The 16,420-nt window shown below is 56.8% G+C and overlaps 2 protein-coding genes across 4 annotated transcripts; one reads left to right on the top strand and one right to left on the bottom strand.

The window, feature by feature from the left end:
* Positions 1–16: 16 nt before the first annotated feature.
* Positions 17–6,090, top strand: CTSA (cathepsin A). Of its 3 annotated transcripts, none has more exons than XM_045444416.1 (15): positions 17–184; positions 376–569; positions 720–831; positions 1,091–1,141; positions 1,238–1,324; positions 1,555–1,710; positions 2,024–2,115; positions 2,463–2,547; positions 3,141–3,232; positions 3,314–3,392; positions 3,487–3,626; positions 4,295–4,370; positions 5,021–5,110; positions 5,265–5,402; positions 5,656–6,090. In XM_045444416.1, the coding sequence occupies exons 1-15, from the start codon at positions 131–133 to the stop codon at positions 5,737–5,739; spliced, it is 1,530 nt and encodes a 509-aa protein (XP_045300372.1). In that variant the 5' UTR covers positions 17–130; the 3' UTR covers positions 5,740–6,090. The 3 variants fall into 3 exon arrangements, with proteins under 3 accessions (XP_045300372.1, XP_045300374.1, XP_045300373.1); XM_045444417.1 differs by having other exon boundaries at positions 69–184; positions 5,298–5,402; XM_045444418.1 differs by lacking the exons at positions 5,021–5,110; positions 5,265–5,402; positions 5,656–6,090 and adding an exon at positions 4,560–4,993.
* LOC123580107 (phospholipid transfer protein) lies at positions 5,933–16,420 on the bottom strand. The gene is made up of 16 exons (XM_045444423.1): positions 16,203–16,420; positions 15,474–15,584; positions 15,287–15,386; positions 14,487–14,615; positions 14,052–14,207; positions 12,316–12,379; positions 12,173–12,236; positions 11,376–11,467; positions 9,825–10,001; positions 9,675–9,734; positions 8,271–8,435; positions 8,106–8,173; positions 7,069–7,111; positions 6,901–6,964; positions 6,740–6,816; positions 5,933–6,326 (listed from the first exon to the last, which is right to left on the bottom strand). Exons 2-16 carry the CDS (start codon positions 15,571–15,573, stop codon positions 6,195–6,197), a joined length of 1,491 nt encoding a protein of 496 aa, XP_045300379.1. The 5' UTR covers positions 15,574–15,584; positions 16,203–16,420; the 3' UTR covers positions 5,933–6,194.

The raw sequence follows: 16,420 nt of genomic DNA, 5'->3' as shown, positions 1-16,420 counted from the left end.
CCTGAGAAGCCCGCGGACTCTGACCCAGCGCCGGCCGCCGCCGCCTGCGTCCCCTGGGTCCCCGGAGACCTGAGAGGCGCCGGAGGAAGACTGTCACGTGGCGCCGGCGCCCACGTGACTCGGACTCCACATGACTTCCCGTGGCCGAGCCCCTCCGGGAGAGCAACGACGCTGGGGAGCCGAGGTGAGGTCGCTCTGGAGGCTGGGGGGGACCCGCAGTCCTGGGCGGCGCGGCGGGCGGGCGGACGCTGGGGCCGGGACGGGTTGGGGGGCTCCTATAGCCGCCGCGCCGTCAGCTCCTCCGCGGGGCGATCGCACCGAAGCGTTGGAGGGGCAAGGGAGCGCGGAAACAGTCGGCCCCACTTCCTCCCGCAGATGGTCGGAGCTGCGCTGTCGCCGCGGTGGTTGCTACTGCTGCTGCTGCTGCTGCTCCTGGCCTGGGCGCCCCCGGGCCGGGCAGCGCCGGACCTGGACGAGATCCAGTGCCTGCCCGGGCTGGCCAAGCAGCCAGCTTTCCGCCAGTACTCAGGCTACCTCCGCGGCTCCGGCTCCAAGCACCTCCACTACTGGTCTGCGCCACCCCCCACCCCGTCCCGGGCGGGGAGGTGACGGGGCGCGGGGTGGGGGAGGGTCTGAAGACCCCTGAGGGAGCCTAAGAGCAGGGAGCGCTGGAAGGGGCCCCTCTGCCTGCATCCACCCTGCTCTGCCTCCCCTCCCAGGTTTGTGGAGTCCCAGAAGGATCCCAAGAGCAGCCCTGTGGTGCTTTGGCTCAACGGAGGGCCGGGCTGCAGCTCCTTAGATGGCTTCCTCACGGAGCACGGCCCCTTCCTGGTGAGTGGAAAGCCACTATCTGCCCCCTAACCAGGAGGGGAAGCATTCCTGAAGGAAAGGGCCCGGGAGGAGGGAGAACAGGACTCGGAGGTTTTTCCCAAGCGCGCCCTTCTCCTGAGCCTGGGTTTCCTCATCTGTACCATTCGTTTCACTGTCTGTACCTTTCAAGGGTTTTGCCCAAATGTGAACTGCCCAGCACGGTAGCCCTTTCCTTCCATCCAGTTAGTCCTTGGGACTTAGCCATCTCTTTCCTCTTCAGGTGCAGCCAGATGGTGCCACCCTGGAGTACAACCCCTATTCCTGGAACCTGGTATAGCCGGAGTGGGGGGGGGGGGTCCTGTGGGGGTGTCTGAACACTTGGATGGGTTGGGGGTTCCTCTTCAGTTCATTTCCTCCTCCCCTCCAGATTGCCAACGTATTGTATCTTGAGTCCCCAGCTGGGGTGGGCTTCTCCTACTCTGATGACAAGTCTTATGCAACCAATGACACGGAGGTGAGTCCAGTGCCTGCCCTTGTGCCCCAGCCTCCCTGGTTCTCTAAAGGCAGCGAGACCCAGGAGGGAAAGAACGTGGCCTTGGAGTCTGGACTTTGGCTCTGTCACATGCTATGTGTGGTCTTGGCCAAGCCACTTCCTCTTGCTCAGAGCGAGTGGATGTCGTTATCTCAGATTCTTTCCAGCTCAAATACCAAAGCGTTTTGATTCTCTCCTCCTCTTTGCCCTAGGTCGCCCAGAGTAATTTTGAGGCCCTTAAGGATTTTTTCCGCCTCTTCCCGGAGTACAAGGACAATGAGCTCTTCCTGACAGGAGAGAGCTATGCCGGCATTTACATCCCCACCCTGGCAGTGTTGGTCATGCAGGATCCCAGCATGAACCTTCAGGTACAGGGCCGCTGCAGGAGGGAAGAGAGGCAACTTGTCCTGGCCTTGTGGTTAGCAGCGTGAAAGAGGCCATTTTCTCTGTCCAACGTGGTCCCCTTTATAACATGCTTGCCACTGGGTGGCCTGTCTCTGCTCACGTGCCTCCCACAACAGGAAGCTCACCTGTCAGCCAGCCAGCTCTGTTCTTAGCTTCAAGTGGCCTCCCCACAAACCACCTTGGATTTCAGCTTCCAGATTGCTGAAGGTCTGGGTGTAGTCAGGGGAGGCTCCCCCTCTCCCTCCAGATGACCTGAATGCCCTGGGTGTTTCACAGGGGCTGGCTGTGGGCAACGGACTCTCCTCCTACGAGCAGAATGACAACTCCCTGGTCTATTTTGCCTACTACCACGGCCTCCTTGGGAACAGGTATGGGAGGGGGCAGTTGGGCAATCTCTAGGGTGGGGCAGGTCTTGAGGTCTCAGGTCTGCCCTTCAGGCACATGATACCCCAGGCCCTACCCTAGTTTCTGAGCAGGGGGTGGGGGCTGGGATTGCTAGACATGTTTGGGGCTGAAAGGCCAAAGAATGGAGACCAGAACTTAAATGGACTCAGGAGGGCTGGCTGTGTGGCCCCAGAGCAGCTAGGTTTGGAACTTGCATACCATCCCCTGTGATCTGTTTCCTCATTGGCTGGGGTCAGATGGTGGCGGGAGGTTGGATGTGGAAGGTGGGAGGCCCACCTTGGGCCTGAACACTTTCATGCGTCTCCTACAGGCTCTGGTCTTCTCTCCAGACCCACTGCTGCTCTCAGAACAAGTGTAACTTCTATGACAACACCGACCCAGAATGTGTGACCAATGTGAGGTTCTGCCGCCCAACCTGTGTCACCCCTGACACCCCCGGCCCTCAGAATAGGACCACATCTCCTCCTTCGGGCCTCCCTGACCCCATCCCCTATCGCTTTCCTATCCTGCCTCCTCCAGCAATTTGATGTCCTCTGGGACACGTCTAGGGATGTGTTCCCACCACTACTTCCTGGGACTTTCTAGGCAAATCCCATAACCCCTGTGAGGGAAAGGATCTCCCTCTTGTCGAGCATCTACTCTGTGCCAGGCACTGGGCCGAACTATATCAACATAGATTATTTAATCTTCAAGATTCCTTTAAGGGAGATCGTATTATCCACGTTTTCCAGAAGAGGAAACCGAGGCCAAGAACGTTAAAGTCACTCGCCTGAAGTCACAGTGCTAGGATGTAGCGGCAGTAGGCTCTGGACCCAGGTCTGGCAGATTCCTTCCACTGAGCCTCAGTTTCCCTGCCTGTGGAAAAAAAGTGGGGGAAGGGTAATGACAAGAAGTGGAGTAGGAGAGCCGTCAATCTTGGGACGAGTTGGTGAGATCACGGGGAGGCCAGGGTTCTGTGAAGCACGGTGGCTCCCATGTATCATTGCAGCTGCAGGAAGTGTCCCGCATCGTGGGCAACTCCGGCCTCAACATTTACAACCTCTATGCCCCATGTGCTGGGGGCGTGCCTGGCCGTTTAAGGTAGGCCCTGCCGTGTGCCCTGGGGGCCAGTCCCAGCCCCCATCTGGAGGCTGAGGCACACGTCCCCCGCTTCGCTTGCAGGTACGAGAAGGACGCCATTGTGCTCCATGACTTGGGCAACATCTTCACTCGCCTGCCGCTGAAGCGAACATGGCATCAGGTGTGCAGGAAGAGCATGGACTTTCTCCTGGGGGGGGGGGGTGGGGGGGGGGGCAGGGAAACGAAGACCCTGACCTGCCGTCTGTGCCCCCCAGGCACTGCTACGTTCTGGGGATAGGCTGCGCATGGACCCCCCCTGCACCAACACCACAGCCGCCTCCACGTACCTCAACAACCCCTATGTGCGGAAGGCCCTCCACATCCCCGAGCAGCTGCCCCACTGGGACATGTGCAAGTGAGGCTTTGCGGCCAGCCGTGGCCCCAGGGGTGGCAGGCACTTGGGGCTCGTGGGTGTCAGAAAGGTTTCCCAGGATCCCTTGGCTAGGGTTTCTTGTGGGGGCGCTTCAGGCACCCAGGGTGTGACACAGGGTCCCGTGCAGGTGTTTAGCCCCTAAATTGATGGATATTTAGCCAGTTCATTCTTAAATGGCCACCTGGGCTGGTAAAAGAGCGATTTACTCCCCTGGCATTTAGTAAATAGACACTGTCCCCCATCCCCACTCCAATATAGTCCCCAGCTGCAGAGATCTCCTATGACCCGTATGAGTAAAAGGATGCCGCCTGGCAGAATAGGGGCCACTCAGGTCTGTGCTGATTGGCCAGTGCCCCTGCCCTACTGCTGTTACAGGCTGTGGTTCTCCCACCAGTGGGCTCCTGCACACTAAATGCCAGTTGCAAACCAATCACTAAATGTTCCCATATGCATTTCTGCACGGGGGTGGGCTGAATTCCAGCCCCCCATCCACGTAAGTCCTAGAGAGATGATATGCCTGAGGAGGGGACTGAATCCCAACTCTGCCTCCCAGGCTGGAGCTTGGAGGTAGGAGGGGACGGGAGAGGAGATCTGATCTCTTTTTCTCCCTCTACCTGGTCTTCCTGGGACCCGCCCACGTGCTCCCGCAGCTTCCTGGTGAATATACAGTACCGCCGTCTCTACCAAAGCATGCAGTCCCAGTACCTTAAGCTGCTCACCACACAGGTGAGTGGGAGCGGCACAGCTGGGTCCACCAGCAGCCTCAGGACCCTGGAGCGGCATGACAAGGCGGGGCCCCCTTTAGCGTGCCACTCCGGACACGGGGAACTGAAACTCCAAGAAATGAAGTCCAGTGACTGGCAGGGTCATGATTTGAACCTTGCTTTGTCCCCACCCCATGCTGCTCTGTCGTAGGAGGCTGCATCAGCCAAGGAGCTTTTGGGTTGAGAAGAGCTGGCGAGGATGTGTTACAAACGAGCAAATGGAGGTTCAGGGTGGGAGAGGGCCTTGTCCAAGGTCATCTAGGAAATCCTGACAGAGCCAGGCTAGGACCAGTGGTTAGAGCATAACCTCTAGGGGTCAGATCGTCTGTGTGTACGTCCCTTCATTAGCCATGCGCCCCTGGGCAAGTTTTTCCCATCTTGAGACTTGGTTTCTCCACCTATAAAATGGGGTTAATGGTATCTACTTGCATAGGTAAAGCATTTAGTAAAACACCAGTCATGTAGGAAACAGTCAGAAAACCTGAGTGTGTCCTGCTTTGTGCTATTTAGCAAGGCCCCTCGAATTCCCTGAGGGGGTAAGGCTTGAACCCGGGAAGGGCTGGGGCCTGGGCTCATTCCAGACCCTCCCACTTCCCCCCTGCTCTGCTCCAGAAATACCGGATCCTGCTCTACAACGGAGATGTGGACATGGCCTGCAATTTCATGGGGGACGAGTGGTTTGTGGATTCCCTGAACCAGAAGGTAAGGCAAGGATCCCGGCTCTGGGGTGAGGCTGGGTGCAGGGATAGGGCAGCTGTGCCTGGCAGCTTGGCTCTGGCAGACAGAGAGGACAAACCTGGGGGGAGTTCAGGCCCCTGAGGTCCTGCTGGCAGATGTGAGAGAGATTTGAGGACAGCCACAGGCTGCTAAGGCTTCCCTGGTGGGGCAGATGGAGGTCCAGCGCCGGCCCTGGTTAGTGGACTACGGGGACAGCGGGGAGCAGATCGCAGGCTTCGTGAAGGAGTTCTCCCACATCGCCTTTCTCACCATCAAGGTAGGGCTTGGGCCTGGCACGGGCTACCTGGCTGGAGGGGATGGGGCAGAACCCACCCGTCCTCTCCTTCCGACTCCCTTTTACACCCATTTGCCATCTGGCCCCATAAGGGCAAGCGTTCTGGGCAGGGTGGGGAGAATGCAGGGCTTGGGAGAAGAGGAAGGTCGCTGGCTGAGGGGATCCAGTAGGATGGAGGGGCGCCCAGGGGCAGGGGTTACACAAGAAGGGGAATCTCACAGAGCTTTGCTCCTAGGGCGCTGGACACATGGTCCCCACCGACAAGCCCCAGGCTGCCCTCACCATGTTCTCTCGCTTCCTGAATAAGCAGCCATACTGATGACCACAGAGACCGGTCCCCTTCTGCCTGATCCAGCCCCTCTTCCTGGCCCCTCCTGCTAGAAGGGAGGTCCACCTGTATGCAAAATGCCCCTGTGGGGCAGGTCCCTGCCTCCAGAACTGCTCCCCCGCCCCTGCCTCCCCCACAGCCCTCTGCCTCCCAGACCGGGCCCCAGTGCCTCACGTAGACGGCCTGGGGGAGTTAGCACTTTATTCCTGACTGGGGTGCAGCCTGGCCCCCTCCCTTAATGCACTGGAACACAGCAGAGCTCAGGACAGCCCACGGGGAGGGTGGACGGACTAATTGATGGATTGAGTGTGATTATGGAATTAAATCGGGTACAGCTTAAAACCCTGTCTTCTCTGTGGCACTGGGGTTTACACAGGATGCTATAGGCTGGGAGGGGCCAAGAGGGTCGAAGTCCTGGATGTCCCTGCCAGCGTGGGGTTGAGGGCTCAGGCAGCCGTCGTGGCAGGTGGTGGGGCACTGGATGCCGAGGTGTCGCTGGTGCTGGCAGGCCGGTTCTTCTCAATCACCTCTCGCAGCCCTTTGGCAAAGTGGAGGTCGGCCCCGATGGTGAGGAAGCCCTGTGCAGTGGGGCAGAGAGGGGAGCCTCTTCATTCCATTACAGAGACCAAAATCTAAAGACCGAGACAGGCCCTTGGCCTTGAAGGGCTCTCAATCTAGTGGGAGAGGAGCCTCAAAGAAGTTCTAACTCCTGTGAAGGGTGTGAAAGAGGCTGCAGGAGCATGGCCTGTGGGGGTCAAGGAGGGCTTCTGAGATGGCCTCTTAGCTCAGGTGTTAAAGTGGGATCCAGGAAGAGTGTTGCAAGGTGAGGGCACAGCCTGTGCAGAGGGCTGAGGTCTGATGGAAGATTAAAATGGGAGCGACACTTGATAAGGGAGGGGCTGGGATCTGACAGCAGAGGGAGGTCAGGGTCGTGAAGTGGGGGGAAGACTCTGCCCTCTTTCTCCATCACTCGCTCCCCACCCCCACTCACCGCATGGTTGGTCACCACCTCGCGCACGAAGTTGATGCCCTCGGGTAGTGGGATCTGCACCCCCCGCCACATCCGCTCTGTGGGTGGGAGCAGCGGGCTCAACCTGGGTCCACCCAGCTCCCCTCTCCTTTCCCTCTCCTCCCTCCCGTCCCCAGCCCTACCATTGAGCATGGGCATCACCCCAATCTGCAGCATGGTCTTCAGAGGGGTCTGCAGTGGGATCAGCTGGGAGGGAGGAGGCAGGAAGTCAGGGCAGCCAGCAGGAAGCGGACTTGCCTTAGCTGCCCGGCCCCAACCCAGCCCTGGCCCCCTCGCCACTCCCAACTCACTGCCAGCGACTCCAGTGCAGACTGGTTCGAGTAGATTCGGAACCTATGGGAGACAAGTGTCTAGTGGGCACGAACCCTGGAAGTTCCCCTTCCTCAGGCCACCCAGGCCTACCCGACAGAAGCCCCTGACTTTCAGCCTGCAATGCTCCCACCTACACACCTGTCCAGGGGTTCTGCCGCTTTCCAGGTGTGCATCCTTGGGTGAGTCATTTCTCCCTCTTTGGGTTCCTTTTTTTTGCAAGGCTACTACTTTTAATTTGTTGAGCGCTTCCTCTACGCCAGACTCGTGCTGGCAGCTTTGCCTGTGTTGTTTGTGTTTATCTAACAGAACGTACAGAGCTTCCTCCCTACCAGATACTAAGCGTGTTACAAAAAGTTAACTATCATTAAGATATTTTAAAACGCCAGCTGACTTAATCCTCATAACAACCCTAAGAAGTAGGCACTGTTAAACAACTCGCACTTTTTAGATGGGGCAGATCAAGCCTAGAGAGGTTAAGTAATTTGTCTGAGGTCTCAACAGCTGGTAAATGGCAGAATCTGCCTCTAGAATCTAGGCTCTTAACTACTGCCCTGCAGTATCTCCTTTAACCCCTAGCACCTGTGGCTAGCATCACAAACAGCACAACCTTACAAAATGGATGCTACTTTTCCCTACGTTTAGCCCATGAAGAAAATGAAGCTTAGAAAGATAAAGTGACTCTTCTCAAGATACAAAATTTGTGCTGAGGTTTCTGCCCGAACCCATGTTGTTTGGCTCTTTGCTGTGTGACTGAGGGCACGTCCTTTAACCTTGCTGGGCCAATTTGGACATCTCATGATATCTGTTCTGCCTCTCTCTCGGGTGTAAGACAAGGCAGAGAAGTTACCCTTGAATAAGATGCATTTGTTATGCATTAGCAAAGACCTTATGTCTCCAGTGGCTGTAGATGTGAGTGAATTTCAGCTCCCCACTTGTTGGGCAGGTGCAATTAACCTGAAGACACGGAGGCTCAGGGAGGTTAAGGGCTTGCCCGAGATCTTGGCCATCTGCTTACCGGCGCAGGTCCAGCTGGACGCGCAGCGCCTTTCCCCGGAGTGCCACCTTGGCGCTGAGACGGGTGTCCTGCAGGCAAGGAGTTGGGAGGGGGGTGTTACTGACCCAAAGGATCAACAGCCCGCATCTCCCTGACCCTCAGTAGCTCCTAATCTGGTGCCCGCACCATAATCATGCTGGACAGTTGGACCTCAGGCTGGTCGGACGGGACCAGGGCGATGGTGACACTTGCGGTGACAGAGACGGTGGTACCCGAGGGCTTGATGGTGCAGCGAGGTGGGGCCAGGACCCTTAGCTCCAACTTCAGCGGGGAGTCGATCACCGCCGGGCTCTGGGGACAGAGGAGCGAGGGTGGGTCAAAACCCAGATCTGTTCCCTGATGAGCACCAGGAGGGGAGGAGGGCTGGCTCAGGTTCTGCCCGCTGGGAGCCCAGGCACACAAATATGAAGGCTGGTGTGGCTTCCCAGACCCTTCAAAATTGTGTCCAGCCTCCGTGCCTTTGCTCACACAAGGGAATGTCTCATTCTAGAAATGTCTCCTCTTTTCCTGCCTTCCTGAGCTCTTGGGCGTGGGGATCCATCTTCAACCAGACTCCTGAGACTGTGTTTGCATCAAATATCCCCTCTGTCTGCCGTATTTCCTCTCTCTAACCTGCCGTGTCCTTTGTCCTATAGGCACTCCTACTTCACTTGTGTTAGCTCATTGAAACCTCTCAATGACCATGTGAGGCAGGTATTCCACTCATTTTTGAGATGGGAAAATTGAGGCACAGAGAGGTTAAGTACTTGTCCAAGGTTATGTGGTCTTCGAGTTGCAGAACCTGGGATTCAGACCCAGGCAGTCTGGCAAGAGAGTCCACACTCTTACTGACGCTTGGCCATCAGGTTGATGGAGACGATGGTGCTAACAGCGATGATAAGAACAGCAGCCAGTGAGTGTTTCCTGAGCGTTTACTCTGCACCCGGTGCTGTTCCAGTCCCTTTGCATGAATCGATTCAGCTAATAACTCATGACAGTTCTGTGAGGTTGTATAGTGTAAAGGAAATTAAGGGCAAGTCCTTTAATGGTCACTAAGATGCTTTTTACATTTTGAAAGAGTAGGTGGGAACTCCTCCATTAAACAAGGGAAAATAAGCAAGGGGGAAAAAAAAAAACCCACCTCAGGGTACCTGGCTAGCTCAGTCAGTAGAACACGTGACTCTTAATCTTGGGGTCGTGCGTTGAAGCCCCACAAAGGGCATAGAGATTATTTAACAATCTCATTAACTAACTTAAAAAGAAAAAAGACTACATCAGTCATTGTTAAAGCGCCCCTACACTTACAGAGCTTGGGTCTCAGCCTGTCCTCATAGCTTCATGAAGAGCAGGAAATAACAAGGGCCCTTCAAGGACTTGGAAATGAGTTTGACAAATAAGAGGACCGGGTCACAGGCAGGAGGCCAGGCCTTCTGTCTATTCCACAGTGGCCTCGGGGGGACTCCACCCGCACACCTCCACCGTTCCCTCACTGGTACGCAGGTGCTATGCCCTCCCACCCTGGCCAGGTGCCTACCTCCTGCCCGCACTCACCAGCAGGACGATGCTCCCAAAGTAGGTGGCCCTCAGCAGCATGTCCAGATCGTGGGGCACCTGGGTAGGGAGATTGGGGGTGAAGCAGGGTCATCAGGAGCTCCGTGACAGGGCCCCTCTTGCCCATCCCACAAACAGGCCCTGGCATACCTTGTCCCCCACCAGTGACAGCTTCAGGGCACCCGCTCGGAAGTAGCTTTCCATGGCGGAGTCAAAGAAGAACTCGGAGAAGGCCACATACACCATCCGCTCCTCCTCCCGCAGCTGGGGCTCAACCGCCCGGTTGGGCAAGCTCCAGTTACCCTCCGCCAGGGGAAAGAAGGCCCCCTGCAGTTGGGGGATCAGGGTCAAGGCCAAGGCAGACTGGCCCAGCACCCAGATGCTCCCACACCCTGTGGCAGGCACTGTGAGGGATGGTGGGGGTCAGACCCAGCTGCTGTCCTTAGGGGACTCCTCAGCACAATTTTTAACTTTTATTTATTTAATCTCCACACCCAACGTGGGGCTTGGGCTCACGACCCCAAGATCAAGAGTCGCATGTTCCTCCCACCTGGGCCAGCCAGGCACCCTCATTAGCACAATTCTTAAAAAGGCATGCAGAGGAGGGCAGCTTCAAGGGAGCACTCCCGTCAGACTGGAGAACGAAAGCTCAGGAAAGGGTTCAGGAGGAGGTGGCATTTCAGTGGGCCTTGAACGATATATGGCAGCAATAATAGCTGCTGCTTACATCTTACATAGTCATTCTTCCATGCCCTTGACATACACCAACTCCTTTAATCCACATAATCCTCCGTGAGAGATGTTTTCTTACTGTATTATAGCCATTTACATATTAGTAGGAAATAGGCACAGAAAGGTTAAGCCACTTGCTTAAAAAAATTTGGGGGGGGGGGCATGCTTGGGTAGCTCAGTCGGTTAACTGTCCAACTTCAGCTCAGGTCACGATCTTACGGTTTGTGAGTTCGAGCCCCACGTCGGGCTCTGTGCTGACAGCTCGGAGCCTGGAACCTGCTTCGGATTCTGCGTCTCCCTCTCTCTCTGCCCCTCCCCCACGTGAGGGGAGCACAGAGCCCGACGTGAGGCTCGAACTCACGAACCGTGAGATCGTGACCTGAGCTGAAGTCGGATGCTTAGCCGACTGAGCCACCCAGGTGCCCCTAAGCCACTTGCTTAAGATCACGCAGCAAGTAAGTGGCAGAGCCAGGACCTGAACTTCAGACATGCCAGCTCTAATCCTTGCTCCGAAACCGCTACACTCCATCCACTGTGGGGAGCAAAGGAAATGGCCACGTAGTAGCTGTGTGGCCTTGGGCAAGTGGCATCACCTCTTCGAGCAAGTGTCCACATCCCCAAAATAAATAAAACAGAAGTGCCTGACTCACACAGTCGTGAGAGTGAAATGAGATTATGTGCATAGAGCCGTATGTCCAGCTCCTTCAGGGAAGATGGGGAAGGGCAGTGCATGAGCAAAGGCCCTGAGGTAGGAAACGAGGGTGCATATTTGGGAAAGAATGACTGCAGAGAAACAGGGTGAAGTTAGAAAGGTGGGGCCGGCCCCAGGAGTTGACCCTGATTCTGTAGGCAATGGGGAGCCATGGCAGGCTCAGCAACGGAGTGGCCTCATCAGAGCTGTGGTTCAGGAAGACAAAGGCAGCGACGCAGGGGACAGGTCAGAGATGCCACACCAGCCAGGCAGCTCACCCGGAAGTCCATGTCCAGGTTGCTGGCAGAAGCTGCAGGATCCTTCAGGAGGGAGTAGTCGATGCCAACAAGCTCATCCACATTGCTGCGTACTGTGGGAAGGAGCTCAGTCACTCACGCTGTGTCATGCTGGGCGAGGTGTTCACCCTTTGGGGCCTGTTTCTCACCCATAAATGATGGTCATCAATCTTCCCTCATAGGGTTGTTGCGGGGATCAAATTAGCTTAGTTGGGAAGAAGCTGCTATTACTCCTCCTCCTACCACCACCACTACTACAGGGCTTTTATCAGATCACAGAACAACATGGCAAGGGATTCCCTGCCCTCATGAGTTTTCCCTGCCTCCTCCCTCCCTCCCTGTGCCCCGTGTAGGGGGCACGGTGATCTCTACCCCACAGCAGACAGAGGTCAAAGCTTAGGAAAAGGGAATCCACGTTAGTTGAGCACCTATTAAGTGCAGGGGATGAACACACACGGGGTCCCAATGATCGGCGAGCACATAAAGACAGAGGACCTTGACAATCGTCACGCAGCTAATGCTCACAGCAACCCCACGGGGAGGCACCCCAGCCAGGCGAAGATGGCAAGGCCCAGAGAGAAGTGAGTACTGACCTGGGGTCACACAGGGCAAGTCCGCAGCAGAGGCCATATGGGAACCCAGGGTGTGGCAGGGGCCTTGCCTGCTCTGAGCCATGGCCTGGCAGCTGTATACCCAGCCTCCTCCCTACCCCCCCCCCCCCCCCCCGTTCCAGCCCCAGGCGTGGCCCAGAGCTCCCCGCCCAGCCAGCGCCAACTCACCGGGCACGGTGTCCAGGAGGGAATTGAGCAGCACCGTCCCTGCATGGTAGAGCACGGGACAGATCTGCAGGGTGGGGTCTAGAGTCAGGGCCTTCAAAATGGAGGGCACCCCCCCCCCCGCCACCACCACCACCACTGCGGACCTGCTGGTTGAGGAGGAAGCGCATCCCCGAGGTGATGAATGTGGAGAGGAACTCATACACCTTCCTGCAAGGAGGGGAGAGACCGTGTGAGCCCAGACACTGCCCTACCCCGACCCAGGTCCAGGAGAAATCAGTGGCCAGAGACATGGGGAGGAGGTGGCTCAACTTTGACCCGAAGCACCAGCTCTTTAATGAAGCTTTTCCAAATCCCCTCTCCAGCCTGATTCTAAAGACCTCTCCTGACCCCTGCTCCCACCAGCCAAACTGAATTTACCCCCAGTTCCTCAGCCCCGCTGCGAGCATCCCCACCTCCAGAGGCTTACTCATGCCCTCCCTTCCACCCTCAATGTTCCTGTCCTGTATTTTCCCCCAGTCTGGGCCCAGATGCTTCCTCTTCCAGGCAGTCTTCCCAGACTACCCTCTTCTGAACCCCTGGAGTACTCTCTTCGTTCCTCCCTTAAAGCCCTGATGGCAAATGTTTTGTCCCTTCAACTAGGCTCTGAGCTCCTTTATGAATCCTCAGGGACTGGCATACACTTTATTTGTTAAATAAATAAAAACTTGAGGGGGACCTGGGTGGCTCAGTCGGTTTAGCATCTGACTCTTGATTTCGGCTCAGGTCATAATCTCACAGTTCATGAGTTTGAACCCCGCATCGGGCTCTGCACTGACAGTGTGAAGCCTGCTAGGGATTCTCTCTCTCTTTCTGCCCCTCCCCCACTTGTGCGCACCCTCTCTCTCCAAAAAAAAATAAACAACAACAACAACAAAAAACTTGCACTGTACCAACACCAGATGATAAATCCACCATCTTTTCTCTCCCACTCTCTTTTTTTTTTTTTTTTAATTTTTTTTTTTTTTTTTTTAACATTTATTTATTTTTGGGACAGAGAGAGACAGAGCATGAACGGAGGAGGGGCAGAGAGAGAGGGAGACACAGAATCGGAAACAGGCTCCAGGCTCTGAGCCATCAGCCCAGAGCCCGACGCGGGGCTCGAACTCACGGACCGCGAGATCGTGACCTGGCTGAAGTCGGACGCTTAACCGACTGCGCCACCCAGGCGCCCCCATCTCCCACTCTCTTTGAGAACTATCACAAAGTCCATTTCTCAGCCCCAAACCTGGAAGTATGCTATTTTTTTTTTTTTTTTTTTGTTAAGTAGTAGTAAGAAATGCCAGTTATGTTTGTTGTTTTATTTTACATTTGAGAGAGACAGAGCGTGAGCAGGGGAGGGACAGAGAGGGAGAGAGACACAGAATCCAAAGCAGGCTCCAGGCTCTGGGCTGTCAGCACAGAGCCTGACACAGGACTCAAACCTGAGCTGAACTGGGACGCTTAACTGACTGAGCCACCCAGGTGCCCCAAGAGCTACCAATTATTGAGAACCAAGTTCACGCCCAACTGCCTACCGATCCTCACAATGACTTCTATCTAGGAAGCTAGCCACTAATATGCCAGGTCCCGTTCTAAATATTTTTACATATATTAACAAATAGTCCTCCTAACATCATATAAAATAGCTTCTATTATCATCCCCATCTTACCAATGGGGAAACTGAGGCACAGAGCTTCGATGACTTACCCAAGGTCACACAGCCAGGAAATGAGAGTACTGAGATTTGGACCCAGTTGGCTTGATTCCCAAGCCTGTGCACTTTGCATTGCACTAGGCAGATGGCCAGTAAGGCTCAAAGAAGGTGCCCTGGGTGCAACCGGGGTTGGAGACAGGGCTTACTTGAAGGTTCCCCCAAAGGCTGCGTGCATTCTGGAGACCAAGGCCTGGCAGGAGACGTTGGACACTTTGATACGGCCAGTGGGGTCCCTGGAGAGCTGCAGAGCTGTGCGGATGGACACACCTTCGGCAGAGGCATTGATGTAGCCCCCATCATAGCTGCCAAGGGGGTGCGGGGCATTTAATGTCCAGTTTGGAGCTTAACCGCGGCTTCTCTACCCCGCTACCCACCCCATATATATCATGATACCTCTTAATAAGGCTTCACTTCAGCAGTTTACCATTTTACCAAGCCCTATCAACCCTTATGTAGTGGGTATGCTTTTCCCTATTGTACAGATGAAGAAACTGACTCAGGCGAAAGGGCCGCCCACAGCCCCACAGCATCCCAGCCCTCCAGATCCCCCCTCCACTCCCCTAGGGGTGCCAGATCCTCACAAGAACCAGTAGAGAAGCTGTCTCCGGAAGCGCAGCCCCAAGGAGGCGTTGCTGATTTGTAGCATCAGCTCCTGCTCTGGCTGAAAATGGAGCTCAGAGGATGTCAGCTGCAGCTCTGTGACCTTCACCCTGCAGGAGGCCTCGGGGTCATATTCAGGACCGCGAAGAGGGGGCCCCGCCCAACTACAGGAAATTCATTCCCTTCCCTTCCAGTCCAGGCCTGGGGAAACCGGGGCGGGTGGAACGAATTCTTCCGTTGCCCCTCGAGTGCCCAGCCTGGACTTGGACAGCTCAGAGAGGAGCTTCCCCCCTTCTCTTAGAAGCCTGTTGCTTCCATTCCCTTCCCTCTCACACCCCATGGTTGCTAGACCTGGTCTTTTAACAGAGTCCTTTGATTTTGTCTCCATCGGCTGAGCTCCGCTCCATATCCCAATTCTCCTATCCCCACCATCCCAAGCAAGGCTCTTATCTCTTGTTCCCCTGACCTCTCCCACCTCTCCCGGGTACCCTAGACCCCACTCTCATCCCTGGGCAAGTTTCGTGACTCCGCCTCTTCGGTGCTCTTTGGCTACACCTCAATCCCAAGCCTTCTGCTTCGCGGTGCTTAGTCCGGCCTACGTCGGAGGGCTTGACCTTTATTTTCAATGCCCCATCCAGTTTCTTGAGTCCCGCCTCCCCGGTTTGGCCACGCCCCCACCCGCCCCACAGACCCAGCCAATTTCCCCGCCCGTAGGTCCCGCCCCCAACGCAGAGGCTCCACCCCGGAGTCCGAGGCCCCGCCCTCCGGGTCTCCTACTTACTCCGAGATGTTGTAGTAGAAGTAGCCCTCCTTGCCCCGCAGGTCCGGAATGGTGATGGTCTCCAGCTCTTGTTCCAAAAAGCGCAGGCCCTCCTGCTTCACTGAAGTAGCAGCGAGGCCCTTAGGTCTTGCGCCCACTGCTGGAGCGACCCCTCCCTCACCCGCCCTCATCCGGCCCCGCGCCTTACCCAGCTCCAACGCCTTGGAGGTGATGCGGATCTTGCAGCCGGGGAGCTCGGCCTGAGCGCCTGCCAGAAGCGCTAGGAAGAGGGCCCCGAAGAGGGCCATGGCGAGCGGGCCTGGGGTGGGGTGGGGTCGCTGGAGTCATCAGGGCCGCTAAAACCCACTCCCCGGTTGTCCAGCCAGAAGAGGGGCTGGCGAGGTGGTTACCCTCGAAATAGCTCTTCGGGGAACTCGGAACCAATTACATTGCCTCCATTTGGCAGATGCAGAAACTGAGGCTCAGAAGGGCGATGCGACTCGCGCTCTGGCTCCCAGAGGATTTGGGGCACGGGGGGGAAGGGGAGCGGACATCCTCAGTCCCCCCGTGCACCCGCCGCGTGACGAGTTTGGACCTCCCAGTGACCAGCGTGCCCCCCCCCCCCCACCTCCCCTTTCCTTTAGCAGAGGGCGGGCGCGGCTTGAATGTTACCATGGGAACGGTTGCACGCGCATTCCTGGGGGGTGGCTTGCGGTCTCCCAGGCCCCGCGCCGGGGGAGAAAAGGGGGCTGCCTGCCCAAACTCGGGCTCCCGGGTCTCCCGGCTCTGCTGGGTCCTAAATTCCTGCCATCGAGATTCGGCCTGGTACCCCCCATATCAGCACCCTCCTTCATGGGATCTCTTCCCCTCCCCGGGCTCAGTAGACCAGGCGGCTCGGCGAGGGTCTGGGGGTGGATGGGGACGCGCCCCGACTCACGGCGGCGGAGCTGGGTGGTCGGCGGGTCACGTGGTGCGGCGGGCTGCGCAGGGGATCCGGGCGGCGGGGTCTGGCGGGCTGTGCTGTTCCAGCAGCCTTTATAATGCCGAGCCTCTCCGACCCCCCTCCTCTCTCCCGCTCTCCCCTCCTCCCTCGGGGGTTGGGAGGGGATGGGGCGGAACGCTGGCAGCCGGGAGGGTGGAGAGGGCTGTACGGAG

The sequence above is a fragment of the Leopardus geoffroyi genome, chromosome A3, assembly GCF_018350155.1.
Source record: "Leopardus geoffroyi isolate Oge1 chromosome A3, O.geoffroyi_Oge1_pat1.0, whole genome shotgun sequence".
Classification (NCBI taxonomy): Eukaryota; Metazoa; Chordata; class Mammalia; order Carnivora; family Felidae; genus Leopardus; species Leopardus geoffroyi.
Note: the sequence above shows the minus strand (reverse complement) of the source record. Positions and strands in the feature narration are given on the sequence as shown.

Bases quoted from the DNA above. Each gene is read 5' to 3' on its own strand.
- LOC123580107 (XM_045444423.1), bottom strand. From the start codon at position 15,573: ATGGCCCTCTTCGGGGCCCTCTTCCTAGCGCTTCTGGCAGGCGCTCAG. The intron at 12,380-14,051 runs GTAAGCCCTGTC...CCCTCCTTGCAG, and splicing joins GCCTTTGGGGGAACCTTCAA to GAAGGTGTATGAGTTCCTCT. The intron at 11,468-12,172 runs GTGAGTTGGCGC...TCCTTCCCACAG, and splicing joins CCTCCTGGACACCGTGCCCG to TACGCAGCAATGTGGATGAG.
- CTSA (XM_045444416.1), top strand. From the start codon at position 131: ATGACTTCCCGTGGCCGAGCCCCTCCGGGAGAGCAACGACGCTGGGGA. The intron at 570-719 runs GTCTGCGCCACC...CTCCCCTCCCAG, and splicing joins TCCAAGCACCTCCACTACTG to GTTTGTGGAGTCCCAGAAGG. The intron at 3,393-3,486 runs GTGTGCAGGAAG...TGTGCCCCCCAG, and splicing joins TGAAGCGAACATGGCATCAG to GCACTGCTACGTTCTGGGGA.